This window comes from Balaenoptera acutorostrata, chromosome 8 (genome assembly GCF_949987535.1).
Source record: "Balaenoptera acutorostrata chromosome 8, mBalAcu1.1, whole genome shotgun sequence".
Taxonomy (NCBI): Eukaryota; Metazoa; Chordata; class Mammalia; order Artiodactyla; family Balaenopteridae; genus Balaenoptera; species Balaenoptera acutorostrata.
In genome coordinates this window covers 41318793-41338682 of record NC_080071.1, presented here as the reverse complement: position 1 = coordinate 41338682, position 19890 = coordinate 41318793, and the positions used below count along the sequence as shown (strand labels likewise).

Here is a 19890-nt window from a genome sequence, read left to right as displayed (position 1 = left end):
GGTAGTTTGTCATCTTTTCCTATGCTCTAGAATAAAAGATAATATGGGAAAGAGCTACCACTTGGAAGTTTAAAACATCTTAACTGTAAATCTATAGAGAAAAGTATTTAATAAAAGTATTAAGCATAAATTTTTAAAAGTTATTTTACAAATAATCTAATTCATGTTTTCAAATGAATCATACTCTGTCAATTATCGTTAAGAGACTGCTGTTGAAGTTTGTTTTAAATTTTCTTTTTTTTTTTTAAATAAAAACATCTAGTAAGATTTAGGGATGTCTGGTGCTTTTAGCTAATGCCATCTTCCTCCAAAGTTGCATCTTATTAAGTTCTGATTTACTTCTATTTTCAGCTGTTTGCGCTAAAATTTCATGCCCTCATTAAGTCATTAGCTACACACACATACATATACACACGGCCCTAATGTTTCGCACACTCCTCCCACACACTTTTACCAATCTTTTGCATTAGGACACAGGCAATCAAAGTATAGAGAGTGCTTATGTTAAGAAACAGCTAGCCATTAAAAACCAAGTAAGAAACACGATCTTAACTGTTCTCTAGCTTCATAGAGAATAAATGGTATTTCATTATCTCCCCTGTCCCTTCCCAAGTCTCCTCATCCCAACAAGGACCCTAAACCTCAGAGCACTATTTCTCAAAAAACTGATTACAGTGCAGCTAGTACGTGAATCCTAAGACATGCTTCTCAAAATGCACATTCTCAGGCCACCCTTGGACTATGAAATTAGAATCTCTGCTTTGGACAATGCTTGATTACAAGAATCTTTTGATTCACCAAGCCTAACCAGAACACTGCCCACGTATAGCATTAGGGCAAGGTAACGCCACAACTTATCATACTAACTGGGATATTTCTGAAAGTGAAAGGAAATGCTATTAACAATTACACCAAGACAAAAGATATAAACCAGGATGTATGGTCAAAGTAGGGTTCCTGTGGTATGCCTCACCTCTGAGAATTTGGCTAGCTTCAGAACTACTTTCAACTTAGGAGTTCATTAACATTATCCTAAAATGTAGTGCAAGAGTATTATACTAAGAGGTGAAAATGTAAAGAAACGTAAGATCCACACCCAGTTCTGGTGCCCAGTTCAGTTGGAAAGAAAGAGCATGTGACAAGAGGCGATAAGTAGCAGAGAATAAATATGTAGGTCTCTCAAAAGAGAGATATGCAGGAAAGGCTTCACAAGATGTAGGATTTGAAATGGGCCTTAAAGGAGCACTACTGTTTGGTGGATGAAAGCCAATCTATGCAGTGAGAGAAGGTAAACAGAGATGCAGAGCCTAGAAACCCGTGTTATGCCCAGGGGGTAGGAAACAGACCACTTCTGCCAGAGCATAGCTTTTATACGTAACAGAAATTTAAAATAAAGGTAAGTTAAGAACCAAATGCAGAACATTTTGACGTACACCCACTAAAATTCCTGAGGGAATTCCATAATCAAAAAGCAGCTGTGACACAATGTGACATGAGTGCCCAGGGGAAATGAGAAGGGATAAAAGATACAAGAGTGAAAAAAAAGAATAATACCCCACATAAGAGGAAATACTAAATACTTAAAGAAGAGTAATTAGGAGAAAGAAGAGACATTTCAGGGACGTCAAAAAGAAGTTGAAAGTAAAGACATATAAGAAGGCAGGCAGTTAAAACAAAAAAGAAATTAAAAAGAAGTCATATGAAGAAAACACTGACAGCTAGATTACCAAATAGCTTTTTCAAATAAAATAGAAGAGGAAAAGCCAGATTACAAAAAGATGAAAGAAATACAAGACAGAAAAGTGGAGATGTGGCAATATATATGGCTCAGTAAACTAGAAGATAAATGGGCAGCCAGAGAGTGGATAAGAAGAGAAAAGGTGACAATTAAATGGGCTTAAAAAAAAAAAACCTCTCAGAAACAGGATAAGGTTAATAATTGGAAAGAGACTGGAGATAAATGAAAAGGAAAGGTTCAGTTTCAGGCAATGGGCTAGCAGAAAAATCCTGTTAAGAGCACAGGTTTCCCTGTAAATAAAATCAAATTCACTCACAATAAAAAGATCAAAGGAATATACAAAGATACATATTTGCCAGAGTGTGTATATGTACACGTTAAGGTCATACAAAAAGCTTAAATTTAATGAAGGATTTCAGAGTTTGGGGGAGGTGTAAAAAGTAAAATGCTAGAGGAAAAAAATATCTATTTTTTGCATAGAAGACAATTTCATATGCAGTAAAATCATACACATTTGGTCATGATAGATTTTACATAAGAAGTCTATTACAAATCATACATTACTAAAGCAATGCTATACAAAAATATTTTTATTACAGCATTATGATTTGCTATCATTATAATGTGGAATCTAGACCAGTAATTTGCAACTGGAAATGATAACCCTTCTTCCCCCCTAGACATCTGGAAATGGGAGGAGGAGTTGGTTTCTGGTGGCCACAGTACTGGGAGAGGCCCTACTAGCATTATGTCAGCAAAGTCCAAGGATGCTCAGCGTCTTCTAAGGCAAAGCACAACCCAGTCCAAAATGCCGAAGTGGACACTGATAAGAAACACTGTAAACAGACAAAGAAGGTCGCTTTTCTTGTGTATTCTTCTTGCATATTTAGATAAAAATGAACAACAAAGTTCATTCTTAAACTTAATTCTTGTGATAATTTGATTCTGATAAAGGTCTTCACATTCCACCTTAATCTATTTTAATTCAGAATTTAAGAACAGACATATAGTTCTAATAAAGGAATTTTGGTTATTCTAATGCTAAGACATTGATTATCCCTTGACAAATGAAGAGGTGGCCAGGAAAATATGTTACGTTTAAAGCAACAGTTTCAGTAAGTATTCAGTTTTAAAAATAACACCTAGGGCATTGGTTAAGTTGAATAACATGCATTTGCATTATTTTACCACCAAATATGTCCATTCAACTTTTATACATCCAAAGTTTCCTAAGGCAAAGCAATTTAAGTTGAAGTTTATTTAAAATTAAGAAGGTCTACAGACCTTAGCAGCATATACTGAAGTACTGCAATGGAATGAAACACAACAAATACAAGTTCACAACGAGTCTGAAAAGGATAATAGGAAACCAACTCATTATTCTGAAAAGGAAGAAAAAAATAAATCTGATAAACAAAGGGGAAGAATTAACCACTTATTCTGCCTTCACTATGTAACTCACCAGATTGGTAACCAAATGGAAGATGTGGGTAAATTTCTCTTAAGAGGTGTATTCCAATGACTATCAGCATCACAAAAAGACAATCAGATCTTAAGTGTTTCCTGATAGAAAAGCTCACTACAACCTATAAAGCAGTTTTGTCAAAAGAAAAAAAGGGGGGGGGTATCAATCCTGAATATGAACAAGCCTCTTGACCTAACTCCCAAATTTACAGGAAACACTGAACACAAAGAAAGATATTATACTATGACTAAGAATGCAATAAGCAAATCCAGACTTAGAAACTCAGCCCTATTTCATTAAATAAATTGCAAAAATGAAAAAAGAGAAAGACAAAAACAAAAAGAGAGAACTTATAGATTGGAAGATACATAAAAAACATTGACCAATCACAGTGTCTCTACTTTATTTGGATACTGATTCAAATTAGTTGTGAAGAAGGAAGGTAGACATCCCTGAGACATTTGTAAATTTGAACAATGACTGATTCAGGAATTTTGATATTTTTAGATGTGTTAATGACATTGTGGTTAAATTAAAAGAAGTCCTTACCTTTTGAAAATGCACACTGAAATAGCTGTTCTTTAAAAATGCAGATGAAATGATGTCTGAGATTTGCTTCAATGTAATATGGGAGGGTGAAATGGTTTGGTGTTATAGATGAAACGAAATTGGTCAAAGGTTGGTAACTACTGAAACTGGGTGAAGGCTACAAGGGCATTTATCACACTAGTCTGTTTACTTCTGTATATGTTTCAAGTGTTCCATAATAAGTTTATTTTAAAAAATTAAGAAACCTCAGCAGGAGGGAAAAGCGATCATTTGCAACATGTTTATTTTCCGGCTTATAAAAGAACAAAATGAATACTTGGCATAGTCCTCTAATGGATATGGGGATATTAAGCATCTGGGAGGATATAACAGAAATGTCTTTACAAATTTTAAACAGACACTGGTGTAAATAAAATAAAGAAAATCTAAAGGTGCACTAGTTAAAACCGTCGCTGAATTCCACACGGGTCGTGTGCATCTAAGTTTGTGTTTAAACCCTTCAAATGCCAGATTTCCCCTCTTTGTGATAGCAGGTAGATTTACTACAAGTATTTACAAGTCCAACAAATATTACCAATACCCTTAGAAACAAGTGTGAAACAAAAATAAAACCATAAAGCCAAGGCTTTATGATGCCCTCTATATTTTGATGTTGTTACTGTTTAAATTGAGAAGACTACAGAAAGCAGTAGGAAGCCATAAAAAATGTGTAGCCACAATCTTCTGAGATCGATTCTCTTGGGGACCCTAAATAAATGGATTCTTGACCTACTAAAATTTAATGTAAAAAAATGATCCATTTGTAAAGGACCTATAAGATTGTAAATGGCAAAACAAACTACAAATAACCACCCTCAGAAAGGGAATGAATGGTGTTTATAAAAAGCGAGTCCCATGGATATAAAGGGAGAATCATCATGATGATTTATAAGTAAAGGAAAATAAAATAAAAAGGTAACAAAATTCATGTTTCCCTAGGCCTTTCACTCAGACCAAAACATGTGGAGCTATACTCCCAAAAGCAATTTCAGACTAGAGGTGTCTTTATTTTTCCCCAGACAAGCTAGAAGTTAAACAGAATGACAAAGTATATTTACTCTGGGACAGTGAAGCAGCAAAGAAACTTCAGAATGGCAAAACTGGTCCAAATCCCTCCAAAACAGACAGATTAAACCTTGCACAATGAATGAACAAGGCAATATTGCAACTCCTTTCAAAGTTTTATCTGTTGCAAATAACCATAAAATTAAAACAATTATTATTTACAACAAGGACCAAACAGGAGGCTGGGATTTTTAAAATTTAATAACTCTAGAAATTTGACCCTCTTGCTATTACTTAAGGTTAATCACATCTTACTGACCATCACATCCAAAACAGGTGCTAAAAACAAGCTTACGCTATTTCCTTTTATACCCTTATAAAACTGATGAAATGTCAACAGAAAGAAAAAGCTGAAAGTTTTAGAATTTAATTTTTATACAGCATTTAGACAAGATGCAAGACACAGATATGATTCACAAAACTCATTTAGTTTTATCAATCTAAAATGAACTATATCAACCTAGCAGGTCACACTGAAAACATTAGGTCTGTTTTCTAAGCAGAACAGTTCCTCTTCCAGAGAAACTCCTAGGAAAAAAGCAAATCTCCATACTATTATCTGGAAATATTTTTGTATAAATTCACAAGTTTAGGAAAAATAGTGCTTAAATAAACTATGAAACTATAGAAAACAAGACAAAATTAAGAGGGATCTAATATAAAGCCAAATTTCTATAAAAAGTCAGATCTAATACCAGTATTAAAAAATAACAAGAGCACATGTTGCTGAGAAATCAGCATTAAAATACTCCTAAAATCCTATGTGATTAGGACTTTTCTCCATAAAACTAGTAATTCTTATCCATAGATTTTTTTTCCAACTTCAAAGCAATTCATAAACATAGACCACTTCACAATACCCCAGACAAAAAAGTAGAGGCAGATTTAAAGTCTCACTGCTTTGCCCAAAGAAAAGCCTTACACAAGGAACTACAAGCCAGAGAACAAAGATTTGCCTTTTCCATTGCGATCATATTCAATCCCTGACCTTCTTCCTTACAAGGCAAGAGAATAAGCAAGAAAGCTGGCAACTTGGGGAATGCTCCTTGAAAAGAAAATGCTTCTGAATGATAGAAGAAGAAGAAAAAAAAAAACCCAAGGCGAGCCTAGCACCCCCAAGCCAAAGAAGGCAACTCTTCTTTCTCCAACTCACCATCTGGACCTCACTTGCCAGGTTCTAAAACCATACAGTATTTTGGATCCTTCAAGAGACTATAAGCAAACAAATGGAATGTACTTATACTAAGCATGCACCTACAAACCCTTAAACAACTCTGAATGCTTTTACCAGATTTCTCAAGCAGCAGTGTACAAAAGCAAAAGTGCTTACCTTCACGTAAAAAGTAAGCCTAAAGGGCTTCCCTGGTGGCGCAGTGGTTAAGAATCTGCCTGCCAATGCAGGGGACACGCGTTCAAGTCCTGGTCCGGGAAGATCCCACATGCCGCGGATCCCACATCCCACTTGTTGCGGAGCAACTAAACCCGTGCGCCACAACTATAGAGCCGGTGCTCTAGAGCCCATGAGCCACAACTACTGAGCCCACGCGCCGCATCTACTGAAGCCTGCACACTCTAGAGCCCGTGTTCTGCAACGAGAAGCCCGCGCACCGCAATGAAGAATAGCCCCCGCTCCCCTCAACTAGAGAAAGCCTGCGAGTAGCAATGAAGACCCAACACAGCCAAAAATAATAAATAAATAAATGTATTAAAAAAAAAAAAAGTAAGCCTACATTTTTGCCCTGGAGCTGTTATATATATGCACTACATGTGTGACAACTCTCAGATTAGCTTTTGAAATCTTAACAAGAATGATACTTCAAAGGATTGTTTTGGGAATTAAATAAAATAGCATATTAATAGGCACTATACTATGGAATCCAGTAGTCTCAGGCTGGGTGCTCACCTATTCATGAAGTATATATCCTTTGTATATAGGGAGGGAAATCGATTTCTCACTGAATATCCATATGCTCCCCGACATTTTCCAGCCACCTTGCAGTTGGTCGAGGCCATGTGATTAATTCATGTCTTAACTTCCAGACCAAAGCACTTAACAGTTAGACAGCACATGACCCTCTAGCTATCTTGCCTGGACACATGTTCCAAATGGCAGGGCTACAAGATGTAAGCTGCACAGATCTGAGCCGACACGTGGAAGAGCTAACCAGGAGAGTCTGGACCCACAGAGGACTTCATACAAGTGAGACAAATGTTTACACGTTCATGTTATAAGCTTTCTAGGTTTGTTTGTTAACGCAACACAGCTTAGCAAAATTCAACGTCTCCTTTTACAGCCTAACTGCACTCAAATGCTAGACAAAATGCATACATAAAAATGGCAAGTCCTGAGCTTAGGTATTAAAGGATATCTTCCTTTCTGTGTAATTTTGTATATCCAGGATGAATAGAATGGTTAAAAGAGAATTCTGTTAGCAAAGCAGAAAAGTAATCGAATGTACACAGAATAACTTAAAAAAGAAACTGATACTTATAGTTTCACCTTAAGGAGAAAAAATTCTAAAATCAAGAGTCTAAACTTTTTTCTAGTTAAGCACACAAATTATACAAAAAAAAAAAAAAAAAGCAACAGTACAAAAATAACAACTGAGAAACTAAAAACAGCTATCAGGAAACAGGTAAAAGAAAGAAAAGCTGAACAAGACTTTAAACACCCTTTCACCATGAGTAAAATAGCTGAAGTCACTTGTCATTGTAACAGAAGTATTATAGAGCCACAATTGCTTACCCGCAATTCTGGAATATCCCAAAAGCTCTAAAAATCAAAGATTAAAAAAAAAGTAAGTTTGGAGAAAAATAATTTGGCAGCAACACCAAACATGAACTAACCAAAAACTATCTGTAGTGTCTATTTATCCCCTTAATATGAACATGCATACAATTTGACTGTAGAAATATGAATGTGTTTGATTATGGAGTGCTTCTCCAGATCCCACTGGCGGTGTTACATAAAACACAACAAACATATCATATTCCCTTTCTAAAATCTTAAAATTTCCAAATTCTGAAACATTACTGGCCCCAAGAGTTTGAAATAAAGGACTGTGGACTTGTAACAATAATAGAAGTAAATAATCTCTGTATTGTCTTAATGATAAAAATAAAAGTCAAATGAAGAGCATGGCTTTCTAACCTGTTTGTAGTTCAATCAATGTACTGAATCCAATTGAATTTTGATGACTTTCCAATGGTATTTCTACTTGATGATACTTCAATATTCCCAGTAGCACACAGATACAACCAGCCTAAAGCTAAATCATGAGAGGGTATAATTAACTAGAAGGAGACTAGTTAATTAAAAATACTGCTGTAAGCATTTCTGGCCTCAATAGACCATAATTTAGCAGGTACTCAAGGTAGCCATTCCTGTAGGTTCACATAAAAAAACAGACATGTATCAGATAACATAAGATAAACTACAGCACAAGAGTAGTGGGAGATGGGGACACCAACTCTGAGGAAGGTATAGGAGAATGTATTCAGTAGGCATCACTAGTAAGATAGGAAAATGGTAAAAAGCAAACCATGTAAAAATTAAAGAGGCAAGGTACTGGAATAAACATCTACAGGAGGATTTCTCAACCTCAGCACTACTGACATTTTATAGCCCAGATAAATCTTTGCTGGAGGGAGTTGACCTAGGCATTACAAGGTATTTAGCAGCGTCCCTAACCTCTACTCACTAAATTATCAGTAGCAGCCCCTCTTCCCCCAGTTGTGAAAAGTCTCTAGGCATTGCCAATTGCCCCCTAGGCCAGGGTGGGGTGAGGGAATAAGAAGGCAAAAACTGCCCCCAGCTGAGAACTGAGGCAAGAGAAATATTAAAAGTTTAAAGATGTTTATTCTTCTAGATTCTAAAATGCCAAATATATTTCCCTGTTAAAAGCAGTATGGGAAGGGAAAAAACCATTTTCTATTTCTCTAGATCTACAGGTGGTTTTATTCTATGTTTTTAATCTTAATTTTGTAGGAAAGACCAGAATGGCAGATCAAGTTCTCCGTTATCAATCGGAGCGCCCGGCACTCTAAGGAACAATGACTTGTTGACTTTCTTATAACTAAACATATCCATCTGCTGTTACAGCAACTTATTCAAGGAGAGAATAAGGTACCAGTTGGTTATGTATAGAAAGGAACAACAAAACAATTTGAGAGTCCTGCATGTAGCGGCAAAGTAACCACGCAACTTTTTAAATGCACAGTTTTCACACACTTTCTAATTACATTATCTGCACTGAACTTAATAGATCCCTAATAAAAATGTGACCTTTAGATGGGGAAGAATATTATTTTCAATCACATCATTCTTTTGGAAAAAATTTTTAGTCACAACAGAACTGAGTCCTTCTGCTACACTGGCATATATGAGGGAAATAATTAGCTTTACTGTGAATCAATTTCCTTTTATAATAAAAATGGTAACCAAATACCTCTGAATAATCATATTAAAAATTACAATTATGAAAAAGTAAAGAATATATGGGATATTTAATAGATTTTCTCCAATCCAAACTCATTGTTTTGCCTGGAATTTCTATTCCTGTCAATCTGACAGACTTCAACTTATTTATTAACTTAATAAATCTTCACATGAAAAGCACTGTGTGAAGCAAGACAGAAAAATGTTCAAGACAATCCTCCTTTCAAAGGAACATTAACTCTTGCAGAAGGTAGACAAACAAGTAAATAATTATAGTATATAGTATTAACATACCGGATTCACGTATTGATATTACAGCTGTGCTGAACCAATTATTAGCTTATTGAAAAATAAAACATTTAAAATTATCAGAAATGTCCAAGTACCAAGAAAAATCCTCAGGATTTTTGAGGTCTATGCTGATGCCAAAATGTAATTAATTAATAATAAAATAAGAACTATCTCTTGGTAGATGACCACAGTAGAGTGAGATGGAAAACACCTTCAGTCAGAGTAGTTCTATACTTATCTGTTTTACAAATCAAGCATCCAACTGAGATTTAATTTTTATAAAAAGGCAACTGCAGGATTTTTTTTCAAGAGTTGAGAACAAAAGGACTAGATGATTAATGACACAATTTTGTTTTATAAAATAGGGTACCTTCACATAGCACACACTGGCTAATATAAACTGGCTAATATTGTTGGCTAATAACAATCAAATGCATAAGTAAAAAAGAAAAAGCAATCTATCCATATGTGTGGGAGGGTTTAAAACCAAGTATTGTATAAGCAACCAACAAAGCTATGTAGATATCACATGTTATTTTGATCATGACCTGCTTTCATACACCAATCAGAGAAAGCTTCCAAAATCTCTCCCTAGATCAGAGAGAAGGAAAGAATGCTATGTTTAGGTAACGAGTAAACTGTATCAATTCAGAATCTAAATTTTACAAAAACATTGATATAATCTCATTCTCAATACAGTAAAACTACAAATTCCTACAATGGAACATTTAAAAGGGAAAACATAACTATCACCATTATTTAAGAATTTTTTATTATAATTTATTGAACAGTCAGAGCATTCTCTACTGAATGAAGTATCATTAACCTTATGCATATTCCTTTAAAGAGGATATACTATTTGTTCAGCTTTACCCAATGTTCTTAGGTTTATTTTCTTTTTTACTCAAGTTCCAAGGAACTGCTTTTACTAACATCAAAAAAACAGCTGCCTGACATAGTCTCAATAAATAGGTGCGGAGCTGATTAGGATGAAATTATTCCTACAGTCAGATGCTGATGCACTGGAGAAAACGCCAGCAAGAGTGAAGGCATTCTGCTATAAACTAGCTCTTTAACCATGCTACGGCCACTTTATTGACCAAGTTTACATTGTTAAAAAAATTTTAAACATATTAATTCATCTAATCCTCACAACAAACTTATAAAGAGGGATATCATTTTAATCTTCATCATACAGATAAGAAACTGAAAGACAGAAATATTCCATACCTTATCTAAGTTAACATAGCTAGTAAGTGCCAGAGCAGGGATTTGAACCCAGTCAGTCCAGTTCCAGTACCACTGCTTTTCAAACCTTAATATACATACAATTCACCTGGAAATCTACTTGAAATTCAGATCCTGATTCAGTACTTCTGCAGTGGGGGAGGCAAGATTCTACATTTCTAAAAATCTCACCTGTGATGCAGATGATGCTGGTCTGAAGACCACCCTTTGAGCAGCGAAGTTCTATCTTCCCTAGAAATGGTGCAAAGTGGTGGTAACCCTCCAAAGGAGACAGAGCTCATCCGGTTAGACAATTAGGCTTACAAATAAATCAGGGCTTGCCAACTTCTGGTTTAGAACTTAACTGCTTCTCTTATTAATTTTTTTTTTTAGAAAGAAGGAAATGAGCAAAATTTGCAAGCATTAGTACCTACTTTCAGGTTTCGCATATTAATACTGTAACTTGATACCGTCACACCCCCCTCCCAATAAGGTCTTTCCCACATTCAAAAACTATTTACAAATGTCCCTGAATACCTACTTTAACACAGATTCAATCTGAACATGTTAAAGAATATTTTTGGAGCGTATTTTTCTACTTTCTCAGATACAGAGAGAATTAGAGGCTAAGTTCAAAATCCAGCACCTTTCTAAACTTCTGCCACCTGTCAAGTCCTGAGAGGACAACGACACTCTTTGGATGGAACGTAAATGTCTTAATAGCACATACAACTTCCCTTCATTCTCACTGGTGTATCAGCTGTTTATACTCTAATCTGGAATACAGTAAAGAGTATGAATTGAAGGCACTAAATGTTATATCCCTATGTTTAGAATGCTTTGGCCTAAAGCACTCCAATACCTAAAAATTGAAATGCCATCAAATCACTGGAGATAACATTTTATCAAACTTTTATACTATTGGGAAAAGAAATATCAATACTATCAAAATGTTTTCAAACATGTTTAAAGCCACACACTCAATTCAGTAATTAAGTCTATCCTATGATCACCCTGGGTGTATACATATTTGACACAGCTGTATAATAACTAAAGAATATTTTATTAATTAAACATAGGAAGGAATTTAAGAAAAATCTTAATCAAGTCTGAGTAATTTTGGTTTTGTTGAGTTTTCTTGTATTCCATTCAACTTTTTCCTGAATGTACACAGACATACTTTACATTTCTTCCCTGAGGAAGAATTAAATGTGTCACGTACTTTGATAAGCTAATAAAAATCATATTCAAAACCATAATGGAATTCTGATTACACATTAAAGTCAAAAGAATTAGGTTTCATAGATTTCAGGCAATATGAATTCACATACTCTAGAATTTATTAATATAGAGTCCCATTTTTAATTAAGACAAAAATTAACAAATTTAAACTGTACGATCATCATAAAGCTAAAATTCTCACCAACGCACTTGTGAATACAAGAACACCACAAGTATGACACAAAGGTAAAAACACAATACAAATTTTAAATTAGCTGTCAAAATCCTAAAATGCTTCCACTAAACACTCACTATTCCAAATTCCTGCTCAAGAACAAGGACTAGATGTTCTTCCACCCAAAAGAATCTGAAGACTTATAGAAAAACACACAAAACTATGTGGGTATTTTACTTGTCCAGCATATGAAGGAAGGCTGTCCCCAAACTAATAAAAAAAACTTCTCCAGTCTCCTACTAAAACTCATATTTTCTGTTTTTTTTCTTTAATCACTCACACAGTCACAAAGAAACTCATACGTAACAAGAAGCAGAGAACTGAAAGATGTCATTTGCAATAGTTGACAGTGATCACAAGTTGTGACGAGGGAAAGCACAGATGATGTAGTCCAAGTTACTGCACACGAGCAAGCCCAAAGGTTCACTATTTCACTAGCCTAATCACTAAATGTGAAGCATTATTTCATGGACTGAAAGGAAATCTGGTAGATAAAGAGAAAAATAATAACAAGTTAAACTTTCTATCTCCAAGAAAGACTCTACTTCCTCTAAAATAATCGTCAGTGACCTTGTGGAAACATTCCTGGGCTAAACATGTAGAGCACATTTCTTCAGCAACTGCAACACTAAGCTACTGCTCTGAGGGCATCTCACACATGTCTACTGGGTTCGCTAGATTTACACAAGAACGCTAGTTTGTGCCATTTGCAGAAAATCAACAAAAACCTTTAAAAAATATTTGACCTTACGTGCAATTTTAAAACATTTAAGACCTTTGAACTGATAGATCTTTATGTCTTTTACAATGAGAAATACCAGAATACACTCTGCAAGTTAAGTGATTCTTCCAGAGAGCAAATTTAACTTGACCTCCCTAAATGGCTACAGATTTGACACACCATTTAGAAGCCTGAAAGGAAATACTTTTATTTATTTATTCTCTAAAGCAGTGCCGTTCAACAGAAATATAATGCGAGCCACATACGTAATTTTAAATTGTCTAATAACCGTATTAAAATGGTAAAAAAAAGAAATTAATTTTAAAACATTTTATGTAACCCAACATATCAAAAACATTAATATTTCAACATGCAATAAATATTTTTCAGAAAATCAGTTAAGATATTTTACAAGAATTCTTTTCTTCATACTAAGTTTTCAAAATCTGATGTGTATTCTACACTTACAGAACATCTCATTTTTGGACTACAAGTGAAATGGTCAATAACCACAAGTGGTTAGTGGCTACGTTACTGGACAGTGCAGCTCGTAAGCGTTACTTTGAGATCTGACATACCACTATGTTTAAAATTAGTCTACATTCATGTTTCCTTTTTGAACTGAAATGTCTGATTACAAGTATGAGCAAATAAGGATCAGATCAGGGCTTCCCTGGTGGCGCAGTGGTTGAGAATCTGCCTGCTGATGCAGGGGACACGGGTTCGAGCCCTGGTCTGGGAAGATCCCACATGCCACGGAGCAGCTGGGCCCGTGAGCCACAATTGCTGAGCCTGCGCGTCTGGAGCCTGTGCCCCGTAACGGGAGGGGCCGCGATAGAGAAAGGCCCGCGCACCGCGATGAAGAGCGGTCCCCGCACCGCGATGAAGAGTGGCCCCCGCTTGCCGCAACTGGAGAAAGCCCTCGCACGAACCGAAGACCCAATACAGACAAAAATAATAAAAATAAATAAATAAATAAATAAATGTTAAAAAAAAAAAAAAAAAAAAAAAAAAAAAAAAAAAAAGGATCAGATCACCTTACTGGAGGACCCAGTTAACACACATGATAAGAAGCAGTTGGATTATATCCTATTATATCTCAAGTAGACTTCAGAAATAGGTCTGATCATCACAAGTGAACACAACTTGTAGCAAAAATATAGGTAAGACAAGAAAACATTTTCATACCAAACCACAACACTGCCTTATTTCTAGCAGCCACTCTTGTTCTTGAGCAGGTATCTCCATGCAAATTATCTAAAGACTGGTTTTCTAAGTTTGATGAATTTTGGAAGCCATAAAGTCACTGCTGAAACACTGAGCACTAAGTAAGAGGAATTTAAAAAAATTTTTCAGGGAAAAAATTATCAACCAGTTACTTTTAATACACCTATACCAACCAACAATCTTAAATTATTCTACATGAGTTTCACTGAAATGACTTCTTTCCACAAATTCCAACTCATTCACTGCTTTTTATACATGTATTTCAAGTACTAAAATTACTAAGAATTTTCCCAAGTAATTAGGCCATTTAATTAAAATGTAAATAATTCCAGCAATGCATTCTCTAGAAAGCAGCAACTAAAACCATTAGCTTAGCATGTAAAATTTGTCCTTAAGGCAAGTTACTGAATAAATCAAACAGAAACAACTATACTCTTGTTTACTGCATTTACATTTTGTAACACCACATTCAGCAATTTCTAAATTTGGAAGGTCAGTTCAGATTGCACACAAGCAGTAACTTTAAAGCTTAGCAAAATTTTAGAAGTTTCTGCAATACACTTCTGAATAAACACAGTATAGAACTATTACAGCAGAACAAAAATCAGCACTATTCATACTAATCCCAGCAAGAAGCACAAAATCAATATATTCATAAGTCCAAAGTGTATGATACACGCTAAAAAGGTTTTATTCCTCCCAAATTTATTTAATTCACCCAAGACAATTTTTGTTTAATCCACTTGCAAAGCTGAAAAGAAGCAAATGTAGCCTCTTCTGCAGCACACATATTCAAGGACAATACATGAATCTCTTGATATTTTTCCACAATTTGAAATTAAAACAAGATTTGTCTCTTACCTGCAGTTAGGAGGAGGATCAAGGGTTATTTCAGCTAGCTCCTTCTGAATTCTGTTAGTGAAATGAGAAGAGACAAAAAGGATCTGAGAGAGTCTACAGAATAACCGGGGAATTACACTGCCCTCTACCACCACGCAGTTAAATGCAAGGCTGGCTTCGCCTTCAGTAACGCTAACATGGCTGCTTCCTCTTTGTTCTCAGAGGCATAACCCAAATCCCTTAACAGAAACTTTGCAGCTTTTTTTCTCACTTGCTACTATAAATAAGTAAGACATTTACACCTGATTTGAGAACTAGCCCTCCGCTAGTACTCAGTAAAGGGTATAAAATGTATTTTAAAACACTTTTTACCAAAGAAATTCTCTTTTCAAGCTTATATGCAAATGAGACAAGAAGGGAGGAGGGAAAGCACTAGAATATTTGACAATGACTTCAAGTCACTTTTACCAAGGTAAGAGTTAACAGGCTACTGCAAGTGCACATTAATAATTCTGACAATATTTTATCTTTAAAAAAAAAGAGTTTGAAATTTACAAATATTTTTACCAGTGAAAAACTTCCAAAGGATTCTGGCATTCTTATTTAACTGAATCTGTCTTCCCTGACCTTAAGTACAGCACTTAAATTTAATAAATTTGGGAGAAGAGATAATGATAGCCTTGAGGTAAGAGGAAAAAATGCAGTCCTTATTTTATTCAAATTTAAAATGCTTTCAAAACTTAAGATGTGTCTAGTATGTTCATCAACAAGATTACAACAAATTGAGAATTTTAAATTATCTCAAGGACTGCTGTTATTTCATAAATATTCTCGTTATTAATACTTGATTATTGATGTAATAGAGGTGAAAATCCATAGAATATCACTACAGAATGCCAACATTTGATCAGCTTTTATATTTTCTTTTTCTTTTGGTTGTGATCAACAAAAATCAATAAAATGTCAATATTGGTTAATGCTATAGAAGCATTTGATGTATAATTACTAGAAATCATGGGTATTCCACTACTACTACCACTGATGGAGTCCCACTGTCTTTTTTTCACCATTACAGATAACATAAATCAACAAGAAACAAATGATCTTTCACTTATATCCAACAAAATATGTTTCTCCTGCTGTTGAGTATTAATGTGACAAGCATATCCACAAGTTTTAGAGTGAAGAGGAAAAATGACAAAGTTGTCACTCACCAAGTGCCACCTAAAATGTAAATGGCTACTTTTCAGTTTTATTTGCCCTCACAAGGACACAGAGCTATATAACCATAGCCTAATTACAGAAAGTAATACCTGGGATGCATGACTTAAAGTCGTTTGTAAAACTGAAAGCAGATTTGGAGCACAATTTTAAAATCTGCTTTCAAATATAGCCAAGGCCTTGAATTTACAAATTTTCTAGCAAACATGACCATTTCTGATCATTAAGTTTCATGAAGAGAGACACTGCGGATCTAAGTGTCAATTTCAAGGAAGCCGAATATGACTCATAAAAAGGAAACATCCTCAATGTATCAGCTAATTTGGGTTCACCAAATTTTCCTTGCCAACTCCTTAAACAATCTGTCAGATGTCAGTCCAGTCTCTGCTCAAGGACACTCTCACTGAAGTTACCAAAGTACAGAACGAGTTTGCTTAAAAGTCTAATTTTAGGGAGGAGGATTATATGCCACCTAAAGAATGACAACTCATTCAAGTCCAAATAAAACTGAGCGCAAAGGAAATGTTTTCGAACTATTGCTACTGATATAAAACCAACAAAAGCGTCCAGCCATTTGGAAGACAACCTGACAACGTGCTTAATCCTTTTTTTACACATTACCTTTTAGCACTAGTGGATAACTTAGCAGTGGTTTTGCTAGAGAGTTTGGTGTTTTTCTTCTGCTGGGTGGCAGAAGGTTTTCTTTCTTCTTGTTCTTCAGGCTCTGGAGCGGCTGGGTCTCGCTGGTCCGCATCTGAACTACCACTGCTGGTGCTGGGGCTCTCATCATCGGACCTTTGCCGATCACTGGACATCTTGGTGAAGTTATTTCTTGGAAAACTTTTAAAGAGAAAAGGGGGAAAGAAAGGAAATGTAAGTCTAAGAAATAAGCCAACAGCATTTTCTTCTCTTAATCTTCACCTAAAATCATATTTTAATGAAAACGCTTCAAAAGTGTTCACACATCTCATCGTACAGGAAGGTTACAGGGGAGGTGATGTGTCTCACAACGGCAGCGTTCAGGGCTTTACCGAACTCAAGTTAGAAAACCCACTCACATTTTTTTCCATCCCTTGGACAATCTATCAATTGTCTACTTTCTCAGAAGGCATGAAACAGATTTGCCAGGGAACTTAGGCAACGAGCATTAATAACATATGACACACTGTAAATAACAGATCTCGCTGAAAAATGTTAAAAAGTCACTAATAACGTCTAAATATTTACACACTGACATTGGTCAAAGCTACCAAATTCCCTTTCCGAGAGGAAAACATACCCTATTAATAGCCCATATGCTTATTTAAGGTGGCGATTCCTCCTCTGAGCCCGTAAGCCTTTAAATACAACACTTACGAATTTTAAAAAATCAACTAACAAGCTGCTCTGGCCGTTTTCACGGCCAGCAGAGAAGATTCATCCGGCCAAGACCGAGCTGCCACCCTGGGAAAAGCAGAATTCAAACTGCACCTTCTGCAAAGCTCCCCTTGCCATCAAGGTTCCTCGCTCAATTTTTACATCACGGACCGACATTTTGTCCAAAATAACGAAAAAAAAAAAAATTCAGAGGAAAAACAAACAAACAAACAAAGCCCCAAGAAGTGCAACAAATTTCCGCGCCCGCCGAGGCGAGCCGCGGCCGGCGACGGCGGCCACGCAGCTCCGCGGCCCTTTGTGGGGAGGGCCGCGCGGGGGCCGCGGGCAGCGCTCACCGCGCCGGGCGCCAAGTGATGCGAGCAGCCCGGCCGGCCCCGCCGCGGCTCGCGGACACCGGCGGCGCGGGCTCCCGGCGCGAACAAAGCTGCCCGCCCCCGCCCCCTCCCCCACCGCCGCCGCCGCCCCGGCCGCCCCCCACGCGGCCTCCCGGCCCCGCCGCCTTACCTCGGCCGCCCGCCCGGCCCGCTCGCGCGCCGCTACGATGTGGGGGAGGGAGAGAGAAAAAAACCCTTCCTTAAGGAAATGGAGGCAGCTGGGGGGGGGAAAGGGGGGGGAGGGAAAAAAAGAAGCCGAGGAGGCTCTGGCCGGGGAGTGTGGAACATTGAAAGTCGGAGGGGGTTGTGCAGTGCCGGGCTCCGGCCGGAGGGTGGCGCCGCCCAGCGCCTTCGGAAAAAAGGGGGGGGGGTGGGAGCTCGGCTGGGCGAGGGCGCGAGCTCCCGGCGAGGCGTAGGGGACGCGGGAGACCCCCGCGCACTGTGGCCTCCAGCCGCCGCCGCCCGGCTCGGCTCCTCCCGGCCGCGCAGTCAGCAAGTTCCGAGGCGAGCGCGGGGGGAGGGGAGGGCGCGGCGGCGGCGCGCGTGCTCGCTCGCTGCTTGCCTGGCGGAGGGGCGCGCGCCGCCGGCGCCCGGCGGGCGCGAGCTGTTCTCGCGCGCTCCCGCGCGCTCTCTCCGCGCCTCCCTTCACCCGGGGGGCGCACGCGTCCGCCCGCGCGCGGCCAGGACAAAGAGCGCGGCGGGGACCCGGCGGGCTGGCCCCTGACGCCCTTGGCCGCGGAGCCGGTACCGGAGAAGGCGGGGGCGCGGGCGCCGTCTCGCGGGGCCGCTGTGCCACGGGGTGGCTTCCGGCCTGAGCCCGCCTCCGGAGCGAGGCTGCCCATTGGACTACCCGCCCCGCAGGCTGGGGCCAGGGTCATCCCCGGGGCTGGCCGCATCCCCTCTCCCTACACACGGGCCGGCGTGGTCCACGGGGCCCCCACGCCTGGGCAAGGGCCCGGGGCGCGTGGCCGGGAGTCCCCCTGCTGCCCTGGAAGACTGGAGACTAATGGGTGTCGTTGAAGAGGCCAGGCACGCAGGCGGAGGAAAGCTGCCTCTTGCCCCTCGTGTGAGCTAAAGGGGCAAGATGGGGTCTTGGGCATTGAGGGAGGGGAAAAGGATTTCGAGACTAGGTGAGCAGCCTCTGCTTCTCCTTGGCCCTCAGCCTTCCAAAGGGGAAGGTCCTTCGGATGCTTCGAAAACTTAAAAATTCAGAACAATTATTGAAATGTCCCACTCAACATTTTTTAAAGTGAAGAGGGTCCTTGTAAGGAGGGTTCATACCTGATGCTTTGCTGGATGCCCTTCTGACGTGCCTGCTAGACGCCAGTTCTGGAAAGAGAAGCCCTAAGTGATACTGGGTCAGAATGTCCACACAGAAAATCTTCAGATGGGGTTAAGGGAAGGTTAGTTTTGTTCTGTCATTCTCGCTTGCAATCTCCAGGTGGACTCTGCAGTTTTTGCCCCGGGCACAAAGTGGCCAGAAGTACAAAAACTTCCTGTTTGCAGCCCAGACCTTCTCCTGCTACTGAGAACTTGCTCCAGTGATGGATCCCCTAAGGAATTTGGGGATTCCTCTCCCACAAGTGTCAGGGGCAGGGGTGCTGGGAGAATGTGGAGTTCACAGAGGGAGTGACAATAGCAGAGTCATAACAGCTGAACTAGAATTAAAGGAAAAAAGAAAAGGTTGAGTGAGCCAATATATTTACTTATTTTTCCTCCAAATAGAAAAGTTTTGGTAAATTGTTGCTTACAATTCTGACGAGTAAGTTACATTTCTGTGATTTTCCAAAGACACAGTTATTCAGCGAACCTTTCAGAGGGCTATGCCCTAGGTGCTGGACACACAAAATTCACTCATTCAA

General features: G+C 38.4%; 1 protein-coding gene across 4 annotated transcripts in view; it reads right to left on the bottom strand.

The window, feature by feature from the left end:
* The window catches only part of UBE2E3 (ubiquitin conjugating enzyme E2 E3), a 91366-nt gene extending 72794 nt beyond the window's left edge, over positions 1-18572 (bottom strand). Inside the window, exons 1-3 of one of the 4 annotated variants that reach the window (XM_057551811.1) lie at positions 18159-18572; positions 16899-17117; positions 15078-15128 (exon numbers count right to left, since the gene is read on the bottom strand). In XM_057551811.1, coding sequence (XP_057407794.1) covers positions 15078-15128; positions 16899-17092 — 245 coding nt within the window. In that variant the 5' untranslated portion in view covers positions 17093-17117; positions 18159-18572. Of the gene's footprint in view, positions 1-15077; positions 15129-16898; positions 17118-17633; positions 17726-17747; positions 18005-18158 lie in introns of those variants that run through there. The other 3 variants (XM_057551810.1, XM_007190385.3, XM_028168599.2) reach the window with 3 other exon arrangements.
* Positions 18573-19890: the final 1318 nt, after the last annotated feature.